At 39.7% G+C, this 26,475-nt stretch overlaps 4 protein-coding genes across 7 annotated transcripts in view; all 4 read left to right on the forward strand.

Annotated features, from left to right (window-relative positions):
• The first annotated feature begins 496 nt into the window (after nucleotides 1-496).
• Nucleotides 497-7,256, forward strand: LOC117775985 (sphingomyelin synthase-related protein 1-like). Of its 2 annotated transcripts, none has more exons than XM_034609627.1 (6): nucleotides 497-606; nucleotides 4,150-4,776; nucleotides 4,880-4,975; nucleotides 5,391-5,508; nucleotides 5,691-5,841; nucleotides 6,649-7,256. In XM_034609627.1, the coding sequence occupies exons 2-6, from the start codon at nucleotides 4,154-4,156 to the stop codon at nucleotides 6,951-6,953; spliced, it is 1,293 nt and encodes a 430-aa protein (XP_034465518.1). In that variant the 5' UTR covers nucleotides 497-606; nucleotides 4,150-4,153; the 3' UTR covers nucleotides 6,954-7,256. The 2 variants fall into 2 exon arrangements, with proteins under 2 accessions (XP_034465518.1, XP_034465517.1); XM_034609626.1 differs by lacking the exon at nucleotides 497-606 and adding an exon at nucleotides 1,212-1,336 and having other exon boundaries at nucleotides 6,649-6,953.
• Nucleotides 7,257-8,476: 1,220 nt separating this feature from the next.
• Nucleotides 8,477-11,884, forward strand: LOC117776002 (beta-microseminoprotein). The gene is made up of 4 exons (XM_034609653.1): nucleotides 8,477-8,551; nucleotides 9,544-9,649; nucleotides 9,861-9,963; nucleotides 11,606-11,884. The coding sequence occupies exons 1-4, from the start codon at nucleotides 8,549-8,551 to the stop codon at nucleotides 11,724-11,726; spliced, it is 333 nt and encodes a 110-aa protein (XP_034465544.1). The 5' UTR covers nucleotides 8,477-8,548; the 3' UTR covers nucleotides 11,727-11,884.
• A 163-nt stretch (nucleotides 11,885-12,047) lies between these two features.
• npy4r (neuropeptide Y receptor Y4) lies at nucleotides 12,048-17,742 on the forward strand. Its single transcript, XM_034609625.1, has 2 exons — nucleotides 12,048-12,179; nucleotides 15,457-17,742. Exon 2 carries the CDS (start codon nucleotides 15,527-15,529, stop codon nucleotides 16,877-16,879), a length of 1,353 nt encoding a protein of 450 aa, XP_034465516.1. The 5' UTR covers nucleotides 12,048-12,179; nucleotides 15,457-15,526; the 3' UTR covers nucleotides 16,880-17,742.
• Nucleotides 17,743-19,321: 1,579 nt separating this feature from the next.
• The window catches only part of mcph1 (microcephalin 1), a 29,872-nt gene continuing 22,718 nt past the window's right edge, over nucleotides 19,322-26,475 (forward strand). For all 3 annotated transcript variants that reach the window (XR_004616364.1, XM_034609606.1, XM_034609605.1), the window contains exons 1-10: nucleotides 19,322-19,455; nucleotides 20,856-20,908; nucleotides 21,001-21,092; nucleotides 21,180-21,298; nucleotides 21,415-21,499; nucleotides 22,120-22,231; nucleotides 22,314-22,445; nucleotides 22,548-22,628; nucleotides 23,577-24,704; nucleotides 25,774-25,889. Coding sequence is in view for 2 of the 3 variants with exons in the window: in XM_034609606.1 (XP_034465497.1) it covers nucleotides 20,875-20,908; nucleotides 21,001-21,092; nucleotides 21,180-21,298; nucleotides 21,415-21,499; nucleotides 22,120-22,231; nucleotides 22,314-22,445; nucleotides 22,548-22,628; nucleotides 23,577-24,704; nucleotides 25,774-25,889 (1,899 nt within the window). In the remaining variant the exon portion in view is untranslated. The remainder of the gene's footprint in view (nucleotides 19,456-20,855; nucleotides 20,909-21,000; nucleotides 21,093-21,179; nucleotides 21,299-21,414; nucleotides 21,500-22,119; nucleotides 22,232-22,313; nucleotides 22,446-22,547; nucleotides 22,629-23,576; nucleotides 24,705-25,773; nucleotides 25,890-26,475) is intronic.

Below are 26,475 nucleotides of genomic sequence, written 5' to 3' on the forward strand. Positions count from 1 at the left end.
TCACAAACCGGTGGTGCAATTTGACCACTCCAGTCTGCAGGCTCTCACTCAGTCTGTTACATTTCAGCTTGAGCTTTTTTTATTATTCAAACCAATAGTTCAGGAAATCCGCCTTTTCTTCTGCAGAGAAATAACATCTTTTGCTTCTTGTACCCTTCTTTAACTCTATTGTCCTCGTTACAGGCTGTATGTCTATTTATGTATAAGTACAGTGAGAGCAATGAGAAACCAGAGTCAGATTTCTTGGGGGTTTTCTTTTCAAATCAGAGAGCAAGTTAACTCAAGTGTATTTATAAAGCACATTTAAAAACAACTGCGATTGACCAAAGTGCTCCTCCGCCACCGGCAACAGTGTGTTCCTGGTAATGAAATGAAGCAGTTGTCCTGGATGTGAGCAGCAGGTGTCAGTGTGTTTTCAGTTGCAGTCCTGCTTGAGGCCAGCAGCTCCTCTTGCCTGCTGTTGTTTACTAGGCTCTCTTCCTGTTTGCTGTTGCCTGGTTGTCAGAAGCATGTTGGCCAAGAAGCAGAAGTTCTCCACCAGTGAAGTGACACACAAGCAGGCAGGCTGTCTACGCCCTCTGGCAGCTCCCTCAAACTGGATTTCTGGTAAGAGAGGCAACTAAAACCATTATAAGTGACTGGGAAATGACTAAATGTACTTTTCTGGGACTTCAGTTGTTCTCTATTGCACATGAACACATCCATTCTTTGGTTTTGTGAAGAAAATTGTGTTTAAACTTGACGAACCACCATGAAAACCAAAAGGTGATGTCATGCTGACATGAAGCAGTGTGATGTTACAATGTGGCCCTGTGCTGAACACACTGTGAGGCCTTTGTTACTGACACACACACACACACACACATGCACGTCTCTCTATAGTTGTGAGGACACTCATTGACATAATGCATTCCCTAACCCCCTACCCTAACCCTAACCATCACAACTAACCCTAACCTAAACCCAACCTAAACCTAATTCTAACCCTAAAACCAAGTCTTAACCCTCAAACACAATTTGTGAGGACCAGCCAGAATGTCCTCACAACGTCAAAATGTCCTCACAATGATGGTATTGAACCAAAATTGGCCCTCATAACTATAGATAGACACACACACACACACACTGAAGAGCTTCAGCTTTGTGTGTGTGTGTGACTCACTGTAAGCCACCAGACAAACAGGCTGACACGGCACTTATGAATCCAACACGCCCCCCCCCCCCCCAAGTCAAAGCCTGAGGCCAGAGAAGCTGCAGCATGCTGCCAGTACAATCTACAGACTTTACTGTCAGAGTGATAGAAAGTATTGTGTCTCTCTGAGGGAACCGAGCTGAGGTGAGTCACTCTAACTCTCACATGTCAATATGTGATCAGTTGATCAGCTTGTCACTGAATAGTTTTTCTGTCAGGATCCTTCAGAGGCAGCGTGTCGCCACATGATTTGTTGTGTTGATAGTGTATAACAAAGTGTGTCATCAACTCTCATGGTTTGGTTCACTGGAATATATTTACATATATTTATATTTGCATGAGTCACACCATATGACTAGAATACAACAATTCAGACTAGAAAAATATATCAGAGTAGTATTGATGTGAGCACATAACCCTCACGCTTTTATGGTTTATTGCTTTTATTCTATATATTAGTATTTATCTGCTTTTATGTAAGGCCATCTTCTTTTTATTGTTCCTCTTATTTTCAATTACTGCTTTTAGGTGATTCTGTGTCCTTGTTGCTTTGTTTTTGTGTGTTGTATGAATAAAGTTATTATTATTATTATTAGAAATTAAATGTCTGATTGATTAGTAGAATAAATCATAAATCATTGAGTTATTCATCAAGCAAAGATACCAAACATTTGATCATGTCATCTTTTCATATGTTGGGATTAGGACTAAAACTGAATTTAATTATTTTCATAACTGATTAATCTTCTAGGGATTCTAGGGATCATCCAATGTCTTTGTTTTGTCTGACCAATATCCAAAAATCGAAGATATTCAGTTTATTATACCACACTTTATTGTAGCACACATGAGGAGAACTTAAAACACTCAGAAATGTGATCTTTTTTGCAAAAGAATTCTGATTGATTTTCTTTCCATCTATCAATTGATTAATGATCAATTGTTGTCTGTTTGTTGGTTTGCTTGTTTGAAAGCAAGATTAAAACTAATTAACAGAAACTTGGTGGAGTGATATAATCTGGGTCAGGGAAGTATCCATTACATTTTAGTGCTGATCCAGATCAGAGGGAACATCCAGGAATTCTTTTTTCACTTTCTATAACATCACGTGACAGGGAATATTTTAACATTTCTGCCATTTTCCCAGGAAATAATTCATGGATCTTGATGAAAAAAATCTGGCACATTTAGAGGACTGATATCAATGAGTGTGTGAACTTTGGGGCAGCTTGATTAACTTTAAGGAGACTGTTGGGCCTTGGCAGAGATATGTGCGCTACTGAGAGCCGTTCTAGTTTTAGCTGTGGTGAGGATTAGCTACCTTTTCTTGTTTTTCACTGTGATAAATTGAATATCTTTGGGTTTTGGAAGGAGCAAACAAATCAAGCGATTAAGAAAATAATCAGCGTTTTAGTGGATTATGAAAATAATCATTAGCTACAACCTAAAACAAGTGGAGTATTTCCCAGATTCAGAAAGTAATCACAGAGGTTATGTAGTCTGTAGTTCAGTTCAAGTAACTACTTTGGATGTATGTGTTTGGACATTTACTAATACCTCATTGTAGTCAGTGATACCTCTGGCTTTACCTTTATCTGAAACCAGCTTACTTGGGTAGTTTTAAATCTGTGTTTACCATCCAGTCAGCATTGGGGGTTATCGCTCACATTCAGCCTCCCACAGCGATTCACTGGTGAACCTGGCAGACCTTTGGAGCAGTGGGGAGCAGCACTGCAGTGACTTTATCAGAGAGTCAAAGGGCAAAAATGATAAAAGGCAAAGCAAAGATTGATTCACCAGTGCTCGACTCTAACTGTTGGAGAAAAACCTATTCTGCTGCTTTTGTGTAAACCCTGAACGGTTAGTGAGTCGCTGTATTTTTTATAATTATTTTTATTATTAAATGACACAGGTGTAACAGACAGGTCAGTCACACTTTCTTCATCGTTTCGGTTTGACACACAAATCCTCGACCTGCCTTATAAGGACCCCGGTGTCAGCAGACGGACACTATAAGCCGCTGCTCTAGTGTTCAGTGACTGACCTGAGCACTGATGATGTAAGAGCGCTAAGTAGCCCTCGGCATTCAGTCCTGGGTCACGTTGAATGGGAGCACAAATAATCCGCCACAGCAGATTATCGCAGCACTGACTCCTGATTAGTCAGTGTTACATTTTAACCACATGCATGTCTCAACAATACGTATTTGTGATTGTGTTATTGTGCTGATATAGTGACAGCTTTAAGAATTTATCACTTGTTGTGTGATTTATTAGAGTAAAGTTAATTTGTTTGTGGTTTTGGCCCCTAAAATCTGAGAAACTAATTATTGTTACGATAATGTTGTCAGATTACATATTTTATCAGACCAAAAGTACACAAACCCAAAGATATTCTGTTTACCAGATCTTGAATGTCATGTTTGAGATACTGGAAAGAGGATGTTTGGAATATTTTCACAAAAAACTACAGATTTACTGATTAACAGACCAAAATATCTGGCTAATGATTGTCTGATCAATTTATCAATAATTGAATCGCTAATAGATTTTGTAGGATGAAGTTAGTCAGTTTTGACTCTGGGGAAACTGTGATAATCAACAAAATGTTTATCAATCACTTTAATCATACATTATGCACGATGAGCCTACAGACACACACAATGGGTCTGATTAGGGAGGGAGTTGTGATCAATAGGATGCAAATTGTAAAATTAACGACAATAGACTTACAGCAGATTTGCATTTAAACAACTGGGCGGAGAGTCACAGAGACTAATGAAATCAAGAGGTGAAAAAGGAAGTGACTCAGTGTTATCAGATGTTGGAGAATTGTCGTCATCAGTTAAAACAGGATGTTGCAGAGGTCTGTACTTTCTAGCTTGTGTCTTTGACTCATTTGAAGTGTTGTACTTGATCATTCAAGTCATTTTGCTGCTCTTCTGTCTGTGTCTGCAGTGGCATGGCTCCGTCAGAGGACAGTGTGGCTGTCTGGAGCTGTAAGCAGGTGGCCCAGTGGCTGCAGGAGGAAGGTTTTGGGGAGTATGTGGAGTTATTGTGCAGCCAGCACCGCCTGGATGGGCCCAGCCTGCTGGCTCTGACTGAGGCTGACCTGCGGGGTCCACCACTGGGCCTGACTGTGCTGGGAGACATCAAGAGGTTAACCATGGCCCTTCGCCGGCTCCAGAGACAGAACCAGGCCGAGCTGGAGGAGCTGGGCCTGCAGCATTCAGACAGCCACCCCTCTGGGCTCTCGTCGGGCTCCGAAGGAGGAGAGTGGGGATGTGACGGAGCAGAGAGGAGGTATAACGGAGCTGATCACTTGTTTAATGGGACTGAGCTGCGGCTTAGGAATGGCGACAGATCTGGATACGGTTTAGGAGCGACACTGTGTCATACACACTCCAACTGGAGGTATAGGCAGCACCTGGCTGGTAGACTGGACCCAGAAGTGTGGAAGACAGTCATGAGTTGCATATATGTGTTTTGTGTGTTCGGATTCACGTCTGTTGTCATGGTCTTTGTGCACGAGCGGGTCCCCGACATGAGGACATACCCACCACTGCCTGATATATTCCTGGACAGGTATACACTTCATAACTTTTGTCTGTATTCCACTGATAATCACCAGTGTATATCTATTTTAAGATTATATTTTAATAAAATAGATGTTTTTGTATTTTCACAGCGTTCCCAGAATCCCCTGGGCTTTTGCAATGGCCGAAGCGTGTGGCCTCATCCTGTGTTATATGTTTATGGTAATCCTGCTGCTTCACAAACACAGGTACTGTAGTCCACTGTTCCACGTATTCTCTGACTGTATTGTAACAGTGTGCAGTGTGATGGATCTATCTATCATTTATCATCCATACATCCATCCGTCTATGTGGATGGACGGATAGATTTCCAAGTACAAGATTATTATCAGGCTGATAGTGTATTCACACACAACACCTTATAGAAAAAAGGAGAATTCTCAAAGAGGAAAAAAGAAATTCATATAAATATACAAAGAATTCCTGTAAATATAAATATTCCCTTAAACAGAGTCACCACATACATTGCACAAGACATCGCATACAGATAAGTTACTGCACTTAGCAGTGTTAGGTAGAATGTATTGCACTGTTGTATGTAGTTTTTAATGGAAAGATATTCATTGTTTCAAGTCCAGACTCTGCTTTGTGTCTCTGTTTTAGATCCATTCTCTTCAGGCGGCTGTGTTCTTTAATAGGAACTGTGTTTCTGCTTCGTTGCTGCACCATGTTTGTCACCTCGCTCTCCGTGCCCGGGCAGCACCTGAAGTGTGCCAGCAAGGTGGGGAGGACACACCCGAGCTTCAGGGCAGATTAGATCATGTTTGCCATTTTCCAGTCTTGAGTAGTCAGCAATTATTTTCCTCAGTTCTCAGCAGTTGTTACAGATTATCTTGACTCTGTGTCCTCCCTTTGTAAACCGCTGAACAGCTGACTGATAACTGGAGGCTCTTGTTTTCACAGACATACGGTGATACCTGGGAGAAGATACAGAGGGCGTTCGCGATCTGGAGTGGGTTTGGCATGACCTTGACTGGTGTGCAAACATGTGGAGACTACATGTTCAGCGGACACACGGTTGTCATAACCATGCTCAACTTTTTTGTAACTGAATGTGAGTGTTTATACTTTTACTTTCCTTTAACTACAGAATATATAGTTTGAGAGTATATGTGACAGTTGTTAGAGGATAGAAACATTATTATTATTATTATTCTCCATTATTTTTATTAGAAAATTCCAATGAAAATATTGTATTCCCCTCCAGTGAAAAAGTTTTTAAACATATCGACATTGTAATATTACAAAAATATTCAGCATATGTGCATAACACTGCAAACTAATGCCAGTCTGGAAAAAACTGATTCAAACAACCAGGGTTTGTGATGTCACAAACCTAAAACACCAAACACCGCTGTGGAGGTGGGGAGACAGGGAGAAGAGGCGGGGCTATATTCACATATTCATAGCTTCAGTCACAAAATGAGGAAGGAAGGTGTATTCAAGACATTTTAATGCCATGAGGGGAATTTCTTTAATGACAAACCTTTTGGAAATGTAATTAAGTGCAACTCAAAGAGTTTTAGAGGATGTGATAAGCTGCTGGAGTTGGGCTTCATGTGTTAGCACGTCTCTTCATACTTTCTGATTACACATCCCTGTCTGTGGTTTTCAGCTTTAAGCCCATTGGATCCTGTTGTAGGCATAAGTTATTTTTTTAAATGTTTGCAATTACATAATTTCAGTTTTTAATGTGTAAGTAAGAAAGTAATCCCAAACAAATGCTGTATTTGCTGCTGCTTGAGTGAAGTTTTTTTTAAATGAACCTGTCAGTACAGCTGACTGCACAAACAATAGCCCTTCATTTGGCCTTTAATCCTTTTAACCAAACCTGTTCTTTAACGGTTCCTTTCAATTGCAGACACGCCACGAACCTGGAACCTGATTCACACCATATCCTGGGTGCTTAACCTGTTTGGCATCTTCTTCATCCTGGCGGCCCACGAGCATTACTCCATCGACGTGTTCATCGCCTTCTACATCACCACCCGCCTCTTCCTCTACTACCACACTCTAGCCAACACCCGTGCCTACCAACACAGCCGGCGAGCACGCATCTGGTTCCCCATGTTCTCCTTCTTCGAGTGCAATGTGAACGGACCCGTCCCCAACCAGTATCACTGGCCGTTCAACAAACCCGCCTACATGAAGACTCTGATAGGATAGAGTAAGACGTTCAGTGAGCTGCAGCTGCTGTGTGCATGGGCTGTAACATTTACAGCCTGAATTAGAAACTTTATACCTGACATGCTGCTTCTTATCTTCTGTTTTACCTCATTTGCATAAATCTTTATTTTGTTAAATAATCGTATGTTTCAAGGAGAAGTTTGACAGTTTGTTGTCCTCTCTCATGTCTGTCTAATAAATATAAAGCTAAAGCCAGCAGTTGGTTAGCTTAGCTTAGCAACACTACCCTGGCTGTTTAAAGGTAACAAAATGTAACTACTGGCACTAAACGTCTGTATTAAACCATCTAAAAACCAAAGATTAAAAAATGGCAACCTGTCACTTTGACTCACTGCTGCTCCTCAAATAATAACCTGGCATGAAACCTGTTGTAAAAACACAATGTGTTGGTTTTACACTGTTGCCTTAATGGACATGTCTCACCTAACAAGAGCAAACTGTAAACTATTCCCTTTTAATTTATTCTGAGATTAAACTATACACTGCAACATAAAGTAAAATAAATGTGGTTTACTGCAGGTACAGACATTTCCTTTAATACATATTTGCCTTGAAATAATCACTTTGATTATACATATTCCACTTTTGGGATGTTTAAGGTTCACTCGTGGTTTGTGTTGTGAGCTTGACTCAATATTTAATGTAGGAACACAGCTGTCATTCTCTGGGAGTTGTCATAACATGACAGTTTCATGTTGTTTAGCTGGAAGTAGATGTGACACCAGTTTGGTCGCTGCTACCAAAGGAAGAACGTTTATATTGATTGTGCAACAGGAAAAAACGCATCCTGGTCTGTACTGACAGACCAGGATGTTTCAGTCACTCAGATAAAAACTGTTTTATTTTCATTCACACTTAATTTTTCAATTTATTTTTCTAAAGCTTTTTTGTATTTGTTGGTGTCACCTCTGGGACACTACACTGTGCTTCCTATACATTCGCAACTTATCCAAACCAAATATCTGAACATCTATTGCAATGTTCAATTTTGCCAGTGAGCCTATTTGTTTACAGGGTGTTAATGATGAAGCTGGGGTTTGTTTAAACCTCTGTCGTCCAGTTTCTCTCTGTTGCACAAAGACTGACTTTTCATTAATGCAATTGTGGACAAACAGTTAGATAACAAAGAATAAAAAGTGAATACTTTGTTGTTTAGGATCTCTTGGTCGATCCAAACTATATTTTTTAATAATCGTTTACAGTTTGTTGTTTTATTTTGAATGCAAGTGCTCTGTTGTCTTTTTGGCTCTACAATAAAAGTTTACAGATAAAGAAATCAGTTTTTTTCAATGAATAATTTTTTGTATTTATTTAATAAAGTGGATTTTAGCTTCCTTGTGACGTTGTAAAATGAACGTGTTTATGGTCAGTGAAAATGTCCTGATTAAGTGAGGTGTGTCTTAAATGTGGTTAAGGCTTTACAAATATTCCTCACCTTAAAGCAAATATCAGTATCACATCACTATTCAGATATTATCATAGTGCAGGGGGCACACCTCTAATATAAAGCCAACACTAGAGTCAGTTATTATGCACATCACCTTCCCCTAGACTGGGTCACATCACGTCTGAGAATGGTACGTATTTTACACCATTTTACAAATCTCAATCCTTTAATCAACCGGTTTTACATCATGCTTTAAGTTTTTACCTCTAGGACATTTTTTTACATTTTCACAAATTTCCCAGGGATAAATTCATGGATCTTGTAGTAGAAAAAATTGTTAATAGAAATCGCTACACACGATTTCTATGAACGTGTGCAGCTTCATTGAATTTAAGGGGACTATTGGGGCTTTACTTTGTGTCTAAATATCAACTAAGATGTGGATTAATAATGTATAGTGGGCTTTGAAGACATCATTGTTGAACTTTATATGTCATGGTCAAAAGTTGTCATTGTCAAAAAATGATGCATTGGATTGTTAATAAAATTAGATAAAAATAAATGAAAACATTACTATTATTTTCATTAGTAGCAGTGGTTGTAGTGGTACTTGCAGTGCTGGTGGTGGCAGTGTAAGAAAAAAATACAGATTTGGATACTGAAAGACAAAAGGATAAATTAATTTGTAAAAACAAAAACATCCACATATGATTAAGATTATTTCTCAAATCAAAATACTACAGATAATATTTTTAAGTTGCTCCTGTTTCTGCTGTTAACCTTTATCAAATCCTTATGAATCAGACTAAAAGGAATAATCCTATTTTTACTAACAGTGTTGTATGTTGCTGGCATGATATAAAAAGTGTAAATTTGTATAGTATCATATATGATGATGGCAAACTACAGTTTTGTACATGCAAACAGCCAAAATGTTCAAATGTACTGACACTGACAGTAGAGTGTTTTATTGTATTCCTTTCAGGGGATTTTTACTTTTGTCAAGAAAAAAGTGATTAGGTGATGATGAAACCATGATTAACTGATTCCCTTCCAGTCCTCCAGAGATCTTAAAAGGATGTGCTGAATAAATAAAGTTAATTAACGAGAACTGCATAAATACATTACATAGACCATAAAACATTAACCATGTGTACATTTGGGATTTACTCCCTCTTGTAGGCTTTGCTCCGCGTGTTTATTTGTCTTCTGGGACTGGTTGTCCTGTGCCACTCTGACTGCACCTTCCAAGAATTAGTCATCAAAGATTTGAACAACCCCCCAAAAGGTGAGTCGGCTATAACGGCAACAGAGTTGAGTGGAAACTTTCTTTCTGCTCAAAGTTGTAACATTTATAGCATTCAGTTCTTCTTCATCGAGTGTTACTGCATCATCCATCTGTTGTGTTTTACTTAACACCTTTCAGGTCACTCATGCACAGTGTGACTGTTGGGTCGACTGCTTCTCTGAACTGTGGTTTCTTCTTTCTTCACATGCAGGGTGTGTGGATCAGGACGGAAAGCAGCAGGACTTTGGCTCTGAGTGGGTCAAAGACTGCATCGCATGCTCCTGCACAGAGGAAGGATTGAGCTGCTGTAACATGTAAGACTTTCATGCTTTGATTTACAATAATGAAAACTCTTATTTTTCTTTGACAAACATGTTTTCTAGGTTTCATTTCCAGGTATTTCTGAGGGAAATGTAATAAATTGGATTTATGGGGCGGTTAGACCTTGTTAGACCCACAGGTTTCTTGAAATCATATTGATATATAGATGAGATGTCTGTCACGTTTCCACCAGCGCATGACTTTCATGATCAGGTGTGTTTTAAGCTAGCAGCCAGGGAGGTCTGTTTCCTCCAGACAGCTCAGCCAAAGGTCACACAGTCAAATATCCAAAAACAAGTTCTTTGCAGAGGGGAAATGCAGGGAGACAGCTGCATGCTGCGTGTTCTTCCATACAATACACCGTGGTGATCTCTGGTTTTAGTGCACAGCTGATTCTGCTTCAGGCAGAAGGTGATGTGTGTCAATAAGTGTCAATAAGTGTGTGCACTGATGAGAATTAAATCAGATGTTAATGAAAATTACTCCCTTAATTGAGATTTATGACATATGACATTCCAATTCCATTGGTTTTTCACATGACCAAATCAGCATGCCAATTTTCATTAAGATCTGTGACAGTGCTGCCGAAAAGCGTGATCATTTGTCATGGAATGACCCAGACCTTATTTATTATTCAAACTTCAAGTGGAACCTCCAAACCTAACAGTGTAGTTAAGTCAAATTTCAGCTCTATATTCATTAAAACACGTTGGTCTTATATCATAACTCTATGCGACACCAGCGGTGGATCTAAGATTTTTTTACATCAGGGGCCATAAATGGGCCACAATTTACTCAGAGGGGCTAATTATATGTCCAACATTCATGCACAGTCCCTGATTCAGTAAGATGAACATTTAAGTCATTCCTGGTTTATTGTTAGCTCTCTAGCTTTGAGCAAAGCCACACATCATTCAATGAATTTTGAAAAAGGTTCCTTGATGTGTACTTTAAAATGGCTTGGAAATTAAAAATTCTCGACATATTGTCTTATTTATTTTTACTATTGTTTGTATGTGTCTAGTCTATTAACTTGGTACTTCAGGGGCCAATCAGATTTCAGTTGGGGCAAGTGCCCTCCTGAACCCACCACTGGATCCAGCACTACAATTATATAAATATATACTGTTCCTTTCTCAAATCATGCAGGGAGCCCCAGGGGAATTTTAGATGACTTTTGGGTCCCCAGGCTAGAAGGACCTGGGGGGCTCTACTCAATTGTTGATTCGGACAAATATAATCAGCCGTTTTCTCAGCTCTTGGCCTCAGGCAATTGTCTGCCTTGACTATCCTGTTGCAACACCCCTGTGGAGCACCAGTGAGAAATGAGAATTAATGTTGAATATATATTAAATAAAAGACTAACATATGTCCTTTGAGTTAGTTGTTGAATTGGGAATAATAAAGCTCTGATACAAAAAAAAGCCCAAAAGATATATTAAATCTTCCCTCTCCCTGCTCTCCCACGGACCAGTCTGTCTTTAGCCCCTGAGAAAAACTATAACAACCATTCAATTTCTCATCCCATTCCTTAAGAACTTCCACATTTAGTCCAAAATCATTACAAGAAAGTTATTTGTTGTGTTTTGTTTTTCTTTTCACCCTGGAGTAATAATCTTCTTTTGTGTTTGTCAGGCTCCCTGATCCAGGTGAGGTCGAAGTCAGTGACGAGTGTGAGCTTGTTGTGAATAAGCAGACCTGCTCTGCCACGGTGGTGCTGAAGTCAGACAAGACAAAGGAGTGTCCCCTCAACTAAACACACACCATACAACATGACCTACACACTGGCAATAGGTCTTGTTTCACATTTGATCAGTTACAGGGGTTTATGGAGCGGAAATACATTAAATCACCAATAAACAAAGATGAATCAACCTTGCTCTTGTTTTAAATAAAGTAAAAAACCTGCTCCCATCCTATTTGTCTCTTAAACACTCACTTGCAGCAGGTGACATTTTCAGGATGTAATTGAATGAATTCACCACTGTGTGACAGCAGAGCCTGGTGCTCAGAGGGTCTCTGTCACCCAAAGGGCTCCAACAGCCCAATAATAGCCACGCTCCTCCAGCCGCTGCCTCTGACAGCAAGGTTGTGATGTCTTAGCTCCTTCTCCAATTCTCATCTCTGTGGATTCGAACCCGAACATCAGAATTTCATTTTCTCTGTCATCCTGGCAGCACAGAGACGCTCCATTCTGCCAGCGCACCATGTAAGTGCTTTATTTTCACTCACTGTAATGGTTTGTTGGCGAGGAAAATTCTTTTATTTGTTCATCACTTATGAAATTCCTTCTGTATTGTCTCTTTCTGTTGGGTCCACACATATTGTGCTAAATATGCATCTTCCTCTGCAAATGGTTTTGAATGATGTCTTCAAACAATAGCAGTCTGGAAGGCATCTCATACAACATGCATCCAAATTTAAGTGGGTAAACTGCAGCAGGAAAAGAACAAAAAAGGGGGAAATTATCTATCTGATGTTCATCAATGTTTAATTTACAGTGTGGAAATGTGGTTGGAACCAATGTTCACATGTTGTTGTCGTGGTCTCGGGAGGAATCACCCACACTTCCTGACACCCCCAACAGAGAATAATGAGGCTGGAGTCATTATCTCAGGTTGAGCACATCACAGTGCCTGCTGCCGTTATCCTGCTCCTCCGCACGTAAGAGGAGAACGCTGAGAAGAACGGTTTCCGACTGTATGCATCTGGAAACACTGAATGGATTTGAATGAATGAATGAATGAATGAATGGGAATGAATTTAGAACAGATTCCAGAAAATTGTCATGTTCACCAGTTGTCTGGTGAAGCGGTAATAAAATGGGGATATTCATTTTTTCACAAATGTAATATAGTCAAATCAGCAACACTATTTATAGGCATATACACAATTTACATAAATAGATACAGTATGTACCATCGAGGGGGTTCAGTATGGGGCTTTCTCTGTACGTGCAAGACATCTTTTTGTGATTCAAATTTTTGACACACTTTTACACATTTTCAGTATAATTATCAGATTCGACTTATATAAGACTTATCAATTTTCCAAACATTTTACTCAAATGTACATTTATTGCATTTAATTCTGGAAAAACACAATGTGGTCTGGGGAAATGCGGCCATTCTCTCACTTCATTATGTCTGTCAGGGATGGAGGAAACTTCACTGAGGGAAAATAGCAGAATATGATGGGCAGTGCAGTGCCATGTCACAGTGTTCCTCATCCTGCAGAGATTTTGCTCAGGAGGGGAACTGAACTCACACACACAACTACTACACATGCTGGACGTGCATCATCCAGTGTCACATCACTGTAACGTGCCAGCTTCAAATTTGCTTATTAATCACTTTTTTATTCCGTTTTTCCTGCCATTTACGGTTCCTCTGATATGTTACAGGTGACATTGTAAAAAACTGTCTTTTCTCCCTGAAGGAAAATGGATCGCTGCTGTGCCACCCTGCCTGCAGCTCACTTACCACAGTGCCAGAGTATGTTAGTAATGATGCAGTGTGAAGGGACTGAGAGCTAAGAGTGTGTACCATCAGTGGAAAATGACAGGCTTGTTTCCTTTGCACTGCTGGTTTTCACAGTAGAGGTTTCGTGGCGGGGAGGAGAGAGCCAGAATCCATTTTTAGGAATCTGACAATGTCGTGCCCTTTCACATCGACGTACTACATCCTTTATTGTGCACTGGAAAACTGGAGGTCTGTGATCAAATGTATGCATAGTAATCTTACTGTCATTACGTTCATTCTTGAAGCCTGGCTGGAGGACTCATTTGTGGGAGGGGAGCTGACAGATCTGAGATCTTAAGATGGGTAAATAAAGAGGGAGAGAGGGGTTGTTACTGTACGACGAAGAACTGACACAAATCCGTGCAGCTGTACTGGTGCTTGTTATAAAATTCTGATTGTTCTGTGAATATTTTCATTCTCTGTCAGTGTCAAATGTGTAAGGATGTAAAGTATCGTATAACATCAATCAACCTGAGAACTCCCATATAACACAAAAAGTAAACAGCAATGCTTTGATCTAAATACAAACATCCACATGCTAACATGCTGAGTATAATCTTAACCATGTTTACCGTGAGGCCAAGGTGAATGTCATTGATTTTCATACATCAAATATCAACTGAATTTAACTTAACTGATGATAAAAGGTAAAGAATCACCAAAGTTATTACAATGTATCCCACAGGGGAACGTAAATGTCCGAACTAAATTTCATCCAAAAGAAAAAAATTAATAAATGAAACAACAATATGCACATCCTGCAAAAAAAATGTTTTTATGGTTTCTTGATAAACAAAACATGACAGACCACTAGAAAAACATTAGGTGAAGAAGAAGAAGATGGAGCCTTGTGTTCAAAATGTCTCAACAGCGAATAAAATCCTCTTATGAAAGTTTCTAGGTCTGAACATGCACATCCAGTTTTAAAGGATATTTGATGGGTGCTGGAAATATCAAAGAACATTGGAAAAAAGGGAAATCCTTATTCTCCTGGTGTTTTTATCAGGAGAAAAACATCAGAAGAAGAAGGTGCCTCATGCTCAGTATTTTCACTACGGCCAATAAAATCCTTTAACTGGAGCTACTACGTGTGCCTATTGTTCCCTTTTTGTTAGACCATAGACTGTGAATAAAAATAGATGACATGGCTCCAGTTCCTCATTATCCAGAAATGAAGATAAAATATCCTGGATATGAATGCCACCATCTTGCACAGAGCCAGAGTCTGTGTAATAGAGATCGGGGGATGGAGCCACTGTTGCAAGGTCCCATAGATACACGCACTCAACCAATCATGAGTCAGTCTCAGCCGTCAATCATGACATGAATTTCACCCCGTTTTTTTAGCATAAAATAACGAATTCAAATTTACTGGAAAAATTTGCACTTGGGCAAATATTATTGTGATAAGGACTTCCTAAAATGACAGAAACCATCTTTGAGAAAAATGTATCTGCTTATGTCGCTACTTTGACTTTTTGGTTTGGTCCATGTCTCACCTGCTCACATGCTTTCAAAAGTTTTTGTTCCAACTTGAGATGTGAATTTTTTGGGATTATTCTGTCACCACATGAGCGCACATTTATACTTTACTATAACCAATACTTCAGCCAGCCACCAGGTGGAAATTGAGATGCTTCGGCTGCTCTTTTGGTGAAACATCATGCAGACCATCTTTATATACAGTCTTTGATCCTAAGAGCCTTTCCACTGGCATTACGACAACAGAGCATGATGTTTGATAACAATGCTTTATTGAACCTTACTGAACTGCAGAAAGTTCTCACATGTTGCATCTTTCCTCAGATTCATTCCTCCTCAGCGACAGGATGAACTTCTCTTGACTCTGTGCCTCTCTCAGAACAACTTTGCCATTCTCCATGAACACATTCTTTGAAGAGTTCTAAGAGTATTTTTGTGTCTTTCTCTGCATGTGTGTGTTCTCTCTCTCTCTCTTTGTCACAGATGCATGTTTTCAGAGGGCTGGGATGGACAGTTTGATCCTGGAGGCTGGTGACACTGAAGTCCTGGCGAGATGTCCTTGAGTGGCAACACAAGCCAGTCTCCTCCGCCGCCGCCGACAGCTCTGCCTCTGTCCTTGAACGGCTCCACCTCTCCGCTCTCCCTACCAGGGGAAGAGGGAAGGAGCAGTCACGAGTCCGTGCGATGGCCAGGGAACGAGTCCCAGCTCCTCTCCAACATCTTTGTTCTCGGGCACGATGAGCAGTGCCATATGTCTCCTGTTCTTACGGGGGGTCTCGTGGTGTTGTACAGCATCACAATGGTGCTGGGGCTGGTGGGTAACATCGGCCTCATCTGCATCATCACCCGTCGCAGAGAGAAAGTCAACGTCACCAGCATTTTCATCTGCAACCTGTCATTCTCTGACATTCTAGTGTGCGTCTTCTGCCTGCCTTTCACTGTCATATACACGATCATGGATCACTGGGTGTTTGGGTCTCTGTTGTGTCGCCTTGTGCCGTTCATCCAGTGCGTATCTGTGACGGTGTCCGTGCTGTCCCTCGTGTTCATCGCCCTGGAAAGACATCAGCTCATCATTAACCCCTCTGGGTGGAAGCCGAGCATTCCTCAGGCATACACGGTACTCGTTCTCATTTGGATTCTGGCCTGTTTGACTTCTACACCCTTCTTGGTCTTTCAGCTGCTCACGAATGAGCCCTACAATAATGTGATCCTGCCCCAGTCTCCACTTCATCACTGGGCCTCCCCTCAGGCTCACCTCAATGCATCTCTGCCTCAACCTGCCTCTTACACATACAAAAACTCATCTGTGCCTCCAGGTTCATATCACACCCTCTTGTCTTACATCCCCACGATTCCACACATGGAGGCCTGTCTGGAGCACTGGCCGTCCCCGCAGCACAGGCTCGCCTACACCACGTGGCTCCTGCTGTTCCAGTACTGTGGCCCGCTGTTGCTGGTGCTGCTCTGTTACGTTAGAGTTTTTGTGCGCCTTCGTCATCGCAAAGAAATGCTCGACCGGGCCAGGACCCCTGAGAGCCATCGCATTAACAACAGCCGGCGCATCAACATCATGCTGGTCACCCTCATAACGGCCTTTGCCCTTTGCTGGCTGCCGCTCACCATCTTTAATGTGGTGTCCGACTGGAACCAGGAGGCTCTGCCCATCTGCCACCACAACCTGCTCTTCTCCCTTTGCCACCTGCTGGCCATGTCCTCCACCTGCATCAACCCCATCATCTACGGCTTCCTCAACTCCAACTTCAGGCAGGAGGTGAGGGAGGTTCTCCTGCACTGCCGCTGCCACCCGCTGGAGGAGGAGTGTGAGCAGTTCCCCATGTCCATTGTGCACATGGAAGTGTCCCGCACCTCTGTGCCTCTCACCTGCATGAGCAACTCTGTGTGACTTGAATGCTGCAGCCTACAGGAAACTGCTGAAGTTGTAAACTGTACAGATGTAGCTCTGACCTCTGCTGTTTGTTTGACCTTTTAATGGCAGTGCAACAGGTTTGATAGTGATGCAACATGTGCAACATTGTTGTCATTGGTTTGAATTGACGTGTGCAGTACAATGTTGGTTTATCTTATTCTGCAGTAATTCATTATTGGAGTGTGTTGACGTGAAAAATTTACAGATTCAAAAGAATTTGTTACTTAAAATAATATGTAACTGTATCCTACACCTCATACTAATTGAAACGTAACTATGTATTATACCGTTTTTTTGCAGTTAGTATGAAATCAACAGATTTTACCATTTTATACAAACAAGAAATTATTGCCTCCCCACGGAGGTTGTCATTGCTCTTGGAGTTTTTGCAGGATTAATCAAAAACTATTGAATCAATGTTATTGAAACTTATTTGAAGGGTGGAATATGGGCCAAGGAAGAACCAAATGACTGTTGGAGCAGATTCATTGAAGGTTGTGGATCCAGGGATTTTTGCATTTTTCAACATGAAATAATCTTTATGAAAAAAATCAACCATGCCAAGGGGACTGACATCCATGAGTCTGTACAGCTTGGTCCACCAAGGAGGTTGTTTTCGTCTGCGTTGGTTTGGTTGTTAGTTCGCAGGATTACGCAACAATTACTCAAACAATTTCCATGAATTCCAAAAATTAAAAAAAGAACCCAGAGCTAATGATTTTAAAAGAGGTTTTATAAGGAGAATATTTTCTCATTTATTTTGTCATGGGATTGTCTGTATTGAAAAAAAAAGATACATTTTGTTCCAAACGAGACACATGTGTAAAATAATTTCTGAGAGTAGACTGCTGCTGTTGTATTTCTCACATTTTATCACTACTTTAGTATTTATGGGATTTGTGCTGTGAAATCAGTGTGTGAGCTTAGTGAAGACAAACACAGGGTCCAATTGTGTTCTGTGGATATTATGACTTATAGAGTTAAAATGTAATAAAGATTGTTCAATTATACCGAAGAAGAGTTTAATGAATAAAAAATGTCCAATGTGTTTATGTGAGGCTTTTAACGTATATTAAAATGTGTCTACCACTTGATGCACCATCATGAACAATGTGGTAAATAGTTCTGAGGTCTTAGTTCTCAGATGACACATGTGCAGCCATGGAGATCACATGCAGATCACATACCACTGTCCGTCTGACCAATGTTCCCTTATGGTTGCACATGTATGTGTGCGAGTGTGTAGTCAATTAGTTTGTGCCTGTTTTAATAATCTCAGTGGTAGGATTAACAGTGGCTGTATTTAAATTGACAACAGTTTTTTTTAACTACTACCTTTAATGCCTAATTTTCTTCTCTGTACTAGTATGATAAGATAGAAAATGTTTCCCTGGCTGAATGGTGAAATAACACTGCAAGGCTAATTGGAATTGGCCTAATGCTTTCGAGATTTGATTGTTTGGAAGTTGATCTCCCAAACAACACTGACACATGCATATTGTTTGCCTTATCAGGTTTAATTCTGGTTTATTAATGGGGTTTAGAAAAATAATGTTTGACAGATTTAAAGAAGTTCACAGAGCACACAAAAAATTACCTGCACACCATCAATGTTCTTTGTTTGATCTAATGAAGTCACGCCGAGCAAAATGCAGGAACTTTACGAGTTTCCTGCAGTTATGAGAATCCAGGAAAAAACATCCTGCTCAGTTTTTTTGAATTAACGAGATAGCTCAAAATCCTTGCATTCTCCGTTTGAACAATTTCCTAAGTCCTGAGGTGTCTGTGCAATGCTCACAAGTAATAACATTGTCATGTATATCACTAAACTACACAGGCGAGATATGTTTTCTTTATGCTCTCAAAGTGGCCAAATGAGAGCTGACGTTTTCCCCATCAAAACCTTCCTCAGAATTCTGAGATATTATTTTCGTTAATTCTCTCAAGCGAATGCATTCCATAATATTTCAAGTTTCAAGTTTCAAGTTTTTATCTGTCACATGCAGTTAACACAGGGTCAACAGTACAATGAAAGGTGTTGGACAAGAAGACACCGGTCAGCTCTGCAGTGCAACAGTTAAATTAAAATAAAAGCAAGGTGGAAAGAGCTTACTATAAAAAAAAATTAAATACAATACAATAGAAAACTAAAACTATATACATTCAAAGGTGCAGATGAGGTAACAACTTTAATGTTGAGTGTGTGTGAATAGTTAATCCACATGTACATATAGTTACTGCACAGTGTGTGTATCAGTTGTTTCAAACTGATACACACACTAATTGATAGTACATAGTACATTTGGTTGTGTATCTAGAGAAACTGTGAAAGTCAGTGAAAGGAAAGGTGGGATTTGAAGTAGTCTTCTTAGGGCCCTTCTCAGGGACACTTCCCACTTCTGGGTTTGGTTTGGAGGTGACGTCTTTCCTCTCAGCCAATCGTTGCCCTTTACCCCAGAATGCATTGCATCACAAACTGCACGCGCGAACAGTGCCCCAAGTTGCCAGGTCTTTTGAGAAACTGCACATTTTAACCCTCTCTGCTGCATAAAGTAAGTTACCGTCGACTCCCACGTGATACCGGCTGGTTCTAGTGTTCACGTCTGTGTACTGTTACTTTGTAAAACACGCGTTATACACATGTCAGCACATTACGGAAGTATTGGCTGAAGTTAGCCACAGCAGCAGGATGCTAACAAAAGTAGCTCCAGAGGTTAGCAGCGAAACGTCGCGTAAACAAATGGAAAACTAGCATCGAAATAACTGTTGACAGCTACAAAGTGGACTGTTATAGATGCCACCATTATATGGATGAACTATATACATGTATGTGTGTGTGTTTCAAAGGTGTGGTGGTCCCAGTGAGTCCAGTAAACAGTTGGTGAACCACTGCTGTGTTGTCACCTCGTTAACATAATGTATTTATAGCCTTCATGGAACTGATACATTCTGCACATGTTGTTCTCCACTTTCGTTTTCAACCTCGCACTCAAAATAAATTTGTTATGTACTGTATGTCATAGGTGTGTCGCGTATTCTACACATTGAAACTATAATGAAAGTTATGTAACCCCATGTAGAATTGAATTCTATTATGTAAATCATCCACTGTCCTTTAGGTGTGTTCATGGATAATGAGCAGCAGCACACAGGCTGTCTCCTTCTTTTCATTTTAAAGGTCATTCAGCTATTCCAAATTTGTAAATGCATGAATTTAATTAGATTAAGTAAATGTTCTGCATCTCTCTCTTCGCCTCAACGAGTCCACATTGTCTGCTTAAATTTTTTTTGTCATGATTTCCGTGTCCTTCTTTAAACGCCAGTTTGTGATCATTGATCAATAACTTGATCAGAATGATTGGGTATCAAATCCTCACACTTTTGGGCCACACTGTTGTCTTAATCCTAATGTGATGTCAAAGTCACCCAGGAAGGTAAAACTTTGTTTGCCCATATGTCTCTTTATTAGGATTTTAGACTCATAAAATGTTGTTTCCATAGTTTCTCATATGACCTGTGAAAAGGGTGATTTGACAGAATGAACCAGGACCAAACTTTCTGGAGGCCTCGAAAGCATTATAACCTGACCTAAGTGAAAATATATACTATATATAGATATAAATGCTTTTTTTTGCACTTAATAATCATGTTACTCATATATAATATAATCACTATATCACAATATATGGAGGATAGCATACTGGTAAGATAAATATGGAGCAAGCAAAGAGCTTTAAAATAACATGAGAACCAGAAGTCAGTTCCATAGGTTTTTTCATTACTCAACATGCAGAATTTCATTTTCTGTTGCAGTGCAGCCCAAAAGTATGATTAATGATAAGGGATGTATAACATTGTAATCTACTTTAATTTCTTCATACCTTTGTTTTGTTGACCAGTTTTTGAAGATTCGACCTCCATCCCAAAACACATCTTCATTGGTTTTGTGTAGGTGGAGCTAGAGGCCAGTAATGACCACAAGCCACAACTCTTCAGTTCTTAAAGGTACTGTACAGCTTCTAAGTGTAACGGCAGTTCATCCAGGTGGAATTCAGGGTGCAGGTTCAAGTTTATGACTCTGTTCAATGTGTCTGCAGATGTCGTTGCCTATGTTGATGTGTGGTCATCAGACAAAACAGCAAATTATTCAAAACCATTCGTTCAGCAGCTGCAGGAAATGGGAGCTCAGGTGAGACCAGAGGGGACAAAAAATATGTATTATATTGTCCAAATGTTACTGTATTAATTATAAAGAGAGAGTTATTCTTTTTTTCAGGTATCAAAAACATTCAATAAACAAGTCACACATGTGGTCTTTAACAATGGTCATCCGGCCACTTGGAGAAAAGCTAAGAAAACTGATGTGACGCTCGTCTCTGTTCTCTGGGTTGGCAGGTAAGGGAGTTATTTTTTTTCCAACTGTGCTGTTATCAGGTTCAATCAAAATGTTGTTCATGACTTGAATCTTTACTTGATTCCCTCAATGTGACTCTTGATGAAATAATGTCCAGATGTTACGACGACGGCGTGCATGTGGATGAGGGGTTATATCCAGCCTTAAATGACGAGAGCAATCCTGTGTTGAAGAACAAGAAAGTGAGTAGAGTCAGATGAACATGTTATGTTTATGTTGGAATAACAGTTGAAGCAGTCTGTGTATATCAGACTTGAAACACTGATTTTCAAGCCAAACATTGAACACACTTAGGGTCACTGTTTGATGTAATTTTTTCACCTGATCAGAATATGAAAATGAGTGTCAAGGGATTCTTTGGGAAATGTTGACTTGTTTTAAATACATATAGCAGGACAAATAGGGCTATTACACTGTATTAAATTTGAGTTTATGAGTTTCTGATTTCAACCTGAACCTTATGTTGCACTAAAACCAGAAGCTCTGATATGAGCAGTAAAGCTTACCTCTATTTCATCATTTTTATTTATAATTCTAGAGCTCACCCACACTCCTACTTGTTGACTGAAACTTTCCTCCTTGAATTGATGTTAATATAGTTTCTTTCACTGCCCTTGCCCTGATCTTTTTTGTTTAATACTCTCTGCCCAGTGTTATATTGTATAATCTTGAATGAGACAGCACTTCATTGGTCAGCCTTTCTTAAAAAATGAAAAGAGAATTTGCACTTTTCAACATAATGGCCTTGAAAGTATTCAAACTCGATCAATTCACAATATTTTATTGTGTGTGATTAACCCAGCATCGCTGCATGCAGCCTAAAGATTCTCCAGAGAGGACACCTGAAAATGACAAACGCATGAAGAGAAAATTGGACAAGATGATGAAGGACCTTGCACCGAAACAACCTCTGGGTACGAGATCATTACACCTTCGGAAAATGTTTACTTCAGACTAAATGATGTAGTTTGTCATCTCATAATTATTTTTCCACAGTGACAGATGTGTCGCCCATCATCATCGATGAAGAGAATGGAATAGTCTACAGCCCTGCATTGAAAAGATCAAATTATATGGCACAGCGCTTAAAAGACATGAAAGAGAAGCGGGAAAACCTCTCACCCACAGGTAAGCACAGCAGCAGGTGTACAGGCTAATGAATTGATCAGGCCTGTATTTAAACTCTTTTGAAAATGCCATCCAATTCACACAAGTGTCTCTGTCTTTCAGCTTCACAAATGGTTGAATCCTGCTCACCCACCAAGCTGAAGCCTTCTATTGGTAGCACACCAACTGTCCTCAAATTAATGTGTAAGAAAATTGTGATCTCCCTTTTACAGCCAAGTGCAAAGTGGCAGTTTTTTATCTTTCCCAACTCCCAAGATTGGTTTCTAAATGTCTAGAGAGGGAAGTGGCAGCGTCCTGCTGATGCTGTAGTATTCGAGTATTTAGATATACAAAACTTTTAAAATGAGATTTCTAATATGAAGCTACATATTTCTGAATCTTTAAAAAAGGCCTTACAGGCATTATTCTCGAGTTAGCTGGCAGGTAAAACAACTAGATGAAGCCAAACGAACCCACGTGTTGAAATCCAAGGAGATAGCATTTCTACTTGGACTTGGCAGATGCTTCATATTTTCCTACATACAGTATTTTTTTCTCTCAAGCTCATAAAATAAGAGATAAACAGTTGGAAAAAAAAAAGTGTTTAACCAGTAGTGATTCTGGAGAGTCAAACTATGAAATAAAGTTAACAAATAGAAAATGAGACAGATAGCTGTGTACACGAAACTACAGATTTTTTCAATATGTCATATTTGGAGGTCTGTGGCATTTTACTGTTTACTGAAATTTACATTATAAGAGTCTGCCTACTCGAGAGACACTAACAGTAACTAGCAGAAATGGCAACATTAGCATCCCTTTGTAGTCAGCCTCATATATGTGCAGCATTCATGTTTTGTCCTTGTTTTCGCTGACAGCTCCTAAGAAAAATATCCCAGTCCCATTAACTGGTTGCATGAACAGGTCTTACCATCATTCACTTGTTTAGTTTTGCTTTCCAATATTTCACAGTCGGCGTCTAGCCTACAATTTAATGTGTGAGCTTGTGAGGCACAAGCAGCTGCTTGTGGTTTTATGTTCTAAAGGTCAGTGAGAGCCACTGCAAGTCCAAATGCACACACAGGGAAGGAAGAACAATTAAATTTAAGTGGCTGAAAACCTAATTATTCCTATTTTTCCTCTAATATGCAGTTGACCAGTCGGATGATGATTCCAGTGCCTCTGCTGCTGAACCTGGCTGCTCACCTGATAAAGAGGAAGGGAGAACAAAAGTTGATGTTACTGATCATGGATGTGTTGAAAAACGCCACAGGAAAGATTCTGCCAAGCTGTGGCTGTCACCCTGCCGTGAAGTGCCAAAAACTATATCAAGCCCTTTGAGATGTCCTGACAAGGAGGATGAAGCTGGGACGAGACAAAAAAAGACAAGAAGCCTCTCAGTCAGAAAAGAGATAGAGAAAAAAAAATCTGTACGTTTATTGGAAATTCCGTGCCAGGATACGAAGTCTGACAACAGCAAGACAATTTGTAAAGAGAAAAGGCGATCTCAGATAAAATCAACTAGCCCAAAACCTGAGAAGGGAAAGCAAAAAAGTAAAGCTGATAAAACGTTTACAGAGACTAAGCCCAGTATTTGTCCCAATAATGTGAATTTTTCTAGTTGTCTCTTGTCACCAGCCACGTCAGGTGGTGCTGAAGTTGAACTGTCAAAAGTAGCTGCTTCGGTCTTACAGAAAACACCCAAACGAGCCAGACCATCACTTTCTTCCTTGGTCCGATCTGTCACTGTCTCTGCTCAACCTCACAGTGTCGCATCAGTTTCGACAGATGGAGATGATAACGTGTTTGAGGACTATTTTTCCCCAGCGAACCACCAACATAGATCTAAAAAACCTCTCTTGAAGAATCTGCCTGTGGAGACGGACATTCAGATTCCCTTTGAGTTGAACTCTGTCCCAAAGAAGAGAAAACAAAGAAGAAGTGAAAGTATCGAGTCTGAGACCATCAGGAAAAAGAAGAGGAAAGTGGAAGAAAGTCAGAGTGGCAAAAATCCCCATCAGTGGTCTGATGCAAGCAGAAGCTCACAGCAAGATGTTAAAGAATCTCTGCCAGCACTGGACAGTTCAAGTGCCAGTGTAACACTCATGGCTAAAAGGCCAAGACGCAGCACCTTGCCTCTCTCAAGGGCTGGTACAACTACAAGTGATGCAGTAAAACAAAGACCAGCATCTGTGCAATCAGCAGTGTTAACAGAGGATAAACCAGTATCACAGCTGGAGAAAGGTTCTGGTGTCGGTGTCCAATCTCACACCTTGGAAAGTGAGTAGGTAGACTGTCAGAGCTTAGAGCAGACCTTAATCACAGTGAAACTATTACCGAACACATTTCCTCAATAGTTCATTATAGACTGAACTAAACTATGTAGCAATGTTTGTAATCTTACATATTGGGGTTCAAAAGGTTTACAACAATTGTTTTCAGGGAATACCAATATTTTCATTTGTACATTTATCTCCAGTTAATTTTCTGAGGATGAATTTAATTTCTGGGTGTCACATTTTAAAGAGAAGAATAAAGAAATGTATGCAATGTGAATTAGGCCCTTTTGTCCAAATTTGTTTTTCTGTGTGTTTTTCTACTGAAAGCCAAACTCATAATTTAGGCCCCATAAATTCGATGTATGTATACACAACAATCCCTCCATTATCTAAACCGCTTATCCTTTTGAAGGTTGCAGGGTTGGGGCTAGAGCCAATCCCAGCTGACATTGGGCGGGAGGTGGGGTTCACCTTAGACAGGTCGCCAGTCTATCGCAGGGTCAACATACAGAGACAAACAACTATTCACACCTACGGTCAATTTAGAGACTCTAATCAACCTAATCCCTGTGTGTGTACTGTATAATTTTTTATTAAAAAAAAAAAAATTGACCCTGAACAGGATAAATAGTTTTGAAACTGGACGGTTTCAGATGGAAAAGAAGTGTGCAATATGTTTATCTAATTAAACCAATCTTACATTCTAAGGAAACGTAAATAGCTTTGATTTAAAACCTATTCAGATAAATAGCAGTTTTCAGTGCTGATGTGGTCCAAATTAATTTGAGCTACTGATTAAAAATATTCCAATGTTCACTGGCTTCTCTTGATAATTTAGGCTGAGTATGTATGAGAATATTAGAATTTAAATCGTATTAATTTGTGATAAAATGAATAGTCACTTATTAGCTAGAAGTGGAGTTAGATTAATTGATTTAAAGGTGAAGTCATTAACAATTAAATGTTGCTGTTCAGGCTGTTGGCCTGATGTAACAGGCTATGTAGCTTGAGTGAAACACACACACACAGTCTTTTAAAAAAACATGTGTTTCTGTTGTTTTCAAATGTAGGCAGAGGAAATGAATGTACAGTTGCAGCTGGTTCAACAGAGATCCTCTCTGAAGGTGATATCGTTCACAATCAGAAGATCAGCAGGAATCTTCAGAAACTGGTCAAAAAAACAAAGGTATGAAGACATGATCATTTTTAATTGTCTAACTGAACCAAACTGCAATTTTATAATTTAGTGTCAGTTATGATGATTGCACTTTAAAGCCTCTTTTGCACTGAGTAAGAAAGTTTTACCAAAAAACTGCATGTTGATGGTACATTTGACTGGGCAAAGAAACTGAAACTATTCTACAAAAACAGGATGTCACCAGTGAGAAGCTTTCAGATTAATTTAAGATAATACTGTGGTACAGATGTGTAATAATACCCTATTATATATATATATATATGATATTATATATAACCCATTGTCCATTGTCGTATGTTGATTTCATGTAGTTGATATTGCGATTTTGATACTACACTTTGTTCCTAGTTCTTACTTCAGAACAGCCTTTACTGTACAAGTTTATTTTCCTCCATCAGGAAATGACAGAAGTGTAAGGAAGGACAATTTCTCTTCACACTTTCCTCAGAAACCTGAGCTCATACTTTATTTTCTTCCAACATCAATACAGCTGCAGAATATGACAAAAATCCTAACGCTCATTCATTAGGAGGTTTAGATTGTAAACTAAATATAAGCAGTTCTAAAGTATTTC

This window comes from Hippoglossus hippoglossus, chromosome 15 (assembly GCF_009819705.1).
Source record: "Hippoglossus hippoglossus isolate fHipHip1 chromosome 15, fHipHip1.pri, whole genome shotgun sequence".
NCBI classification, from domain to species: Eukaryota; Metazoa; Chordata; class Actinopteri; order Pleuronectiformes; family Pleuronectidae; genus Hippoglossus; species Hippoglossus hippoglossus.

What these genes read in the sequence shown, in the direction of transcription:
- LOC117775985 (XM_034609627.1), top strand. Translation starts at nt 4,154, where the DNA reads ATGGCTCCGTCAGAGGACAGTGTGGCTGTCTGGAGCTGTAAGCAGGTG. An exon ending in CCTGATATATTCCTGGACAG is followed by an intron (nt 4,777 to 4,879) that starts GTATACACTTCA and finishes GTATTTTCACAG; the next exon opens with CGTTCCCAGAATCCCCTGGG. An exon ending in ACCTGAAGTGTGCCAGCAAG is followed by an intron (nt 5,509 to 5,690) that starts GTGGGGAGGACA and finishes TTGTTTTCACAG; the next exon opens with ACATACGGTGATACCTGGGA.
- LOC117776002 (XM_034609653.1), top strand. An exon ending in TTTGAACAACCCCCCAAAAG is followed by an intron (nt 9,650 to 9,860) that starts GTGAGTCGGCTA and finishes CTTCACATGCAG; the next exon opens with GGTGTGTGGATCAGGACGGA. An exon ending in GGATTGAGCTGCTGTAACAT is followed by an intron (nt 9,964 to 11,605) that starts GTAAGACTTTCA and finishes TGTGTTTGTCAG; the next exon opens with GCTCCCTGATCCAGGTGAGG.
- npy4r (XM_034609625.1), top strand. Translation starts at nt 15,527, where the DNA reads ATGTCCTTGAGTGGCAACACAAGCCAGTCTCCTCCGCCGCCGCCGACA.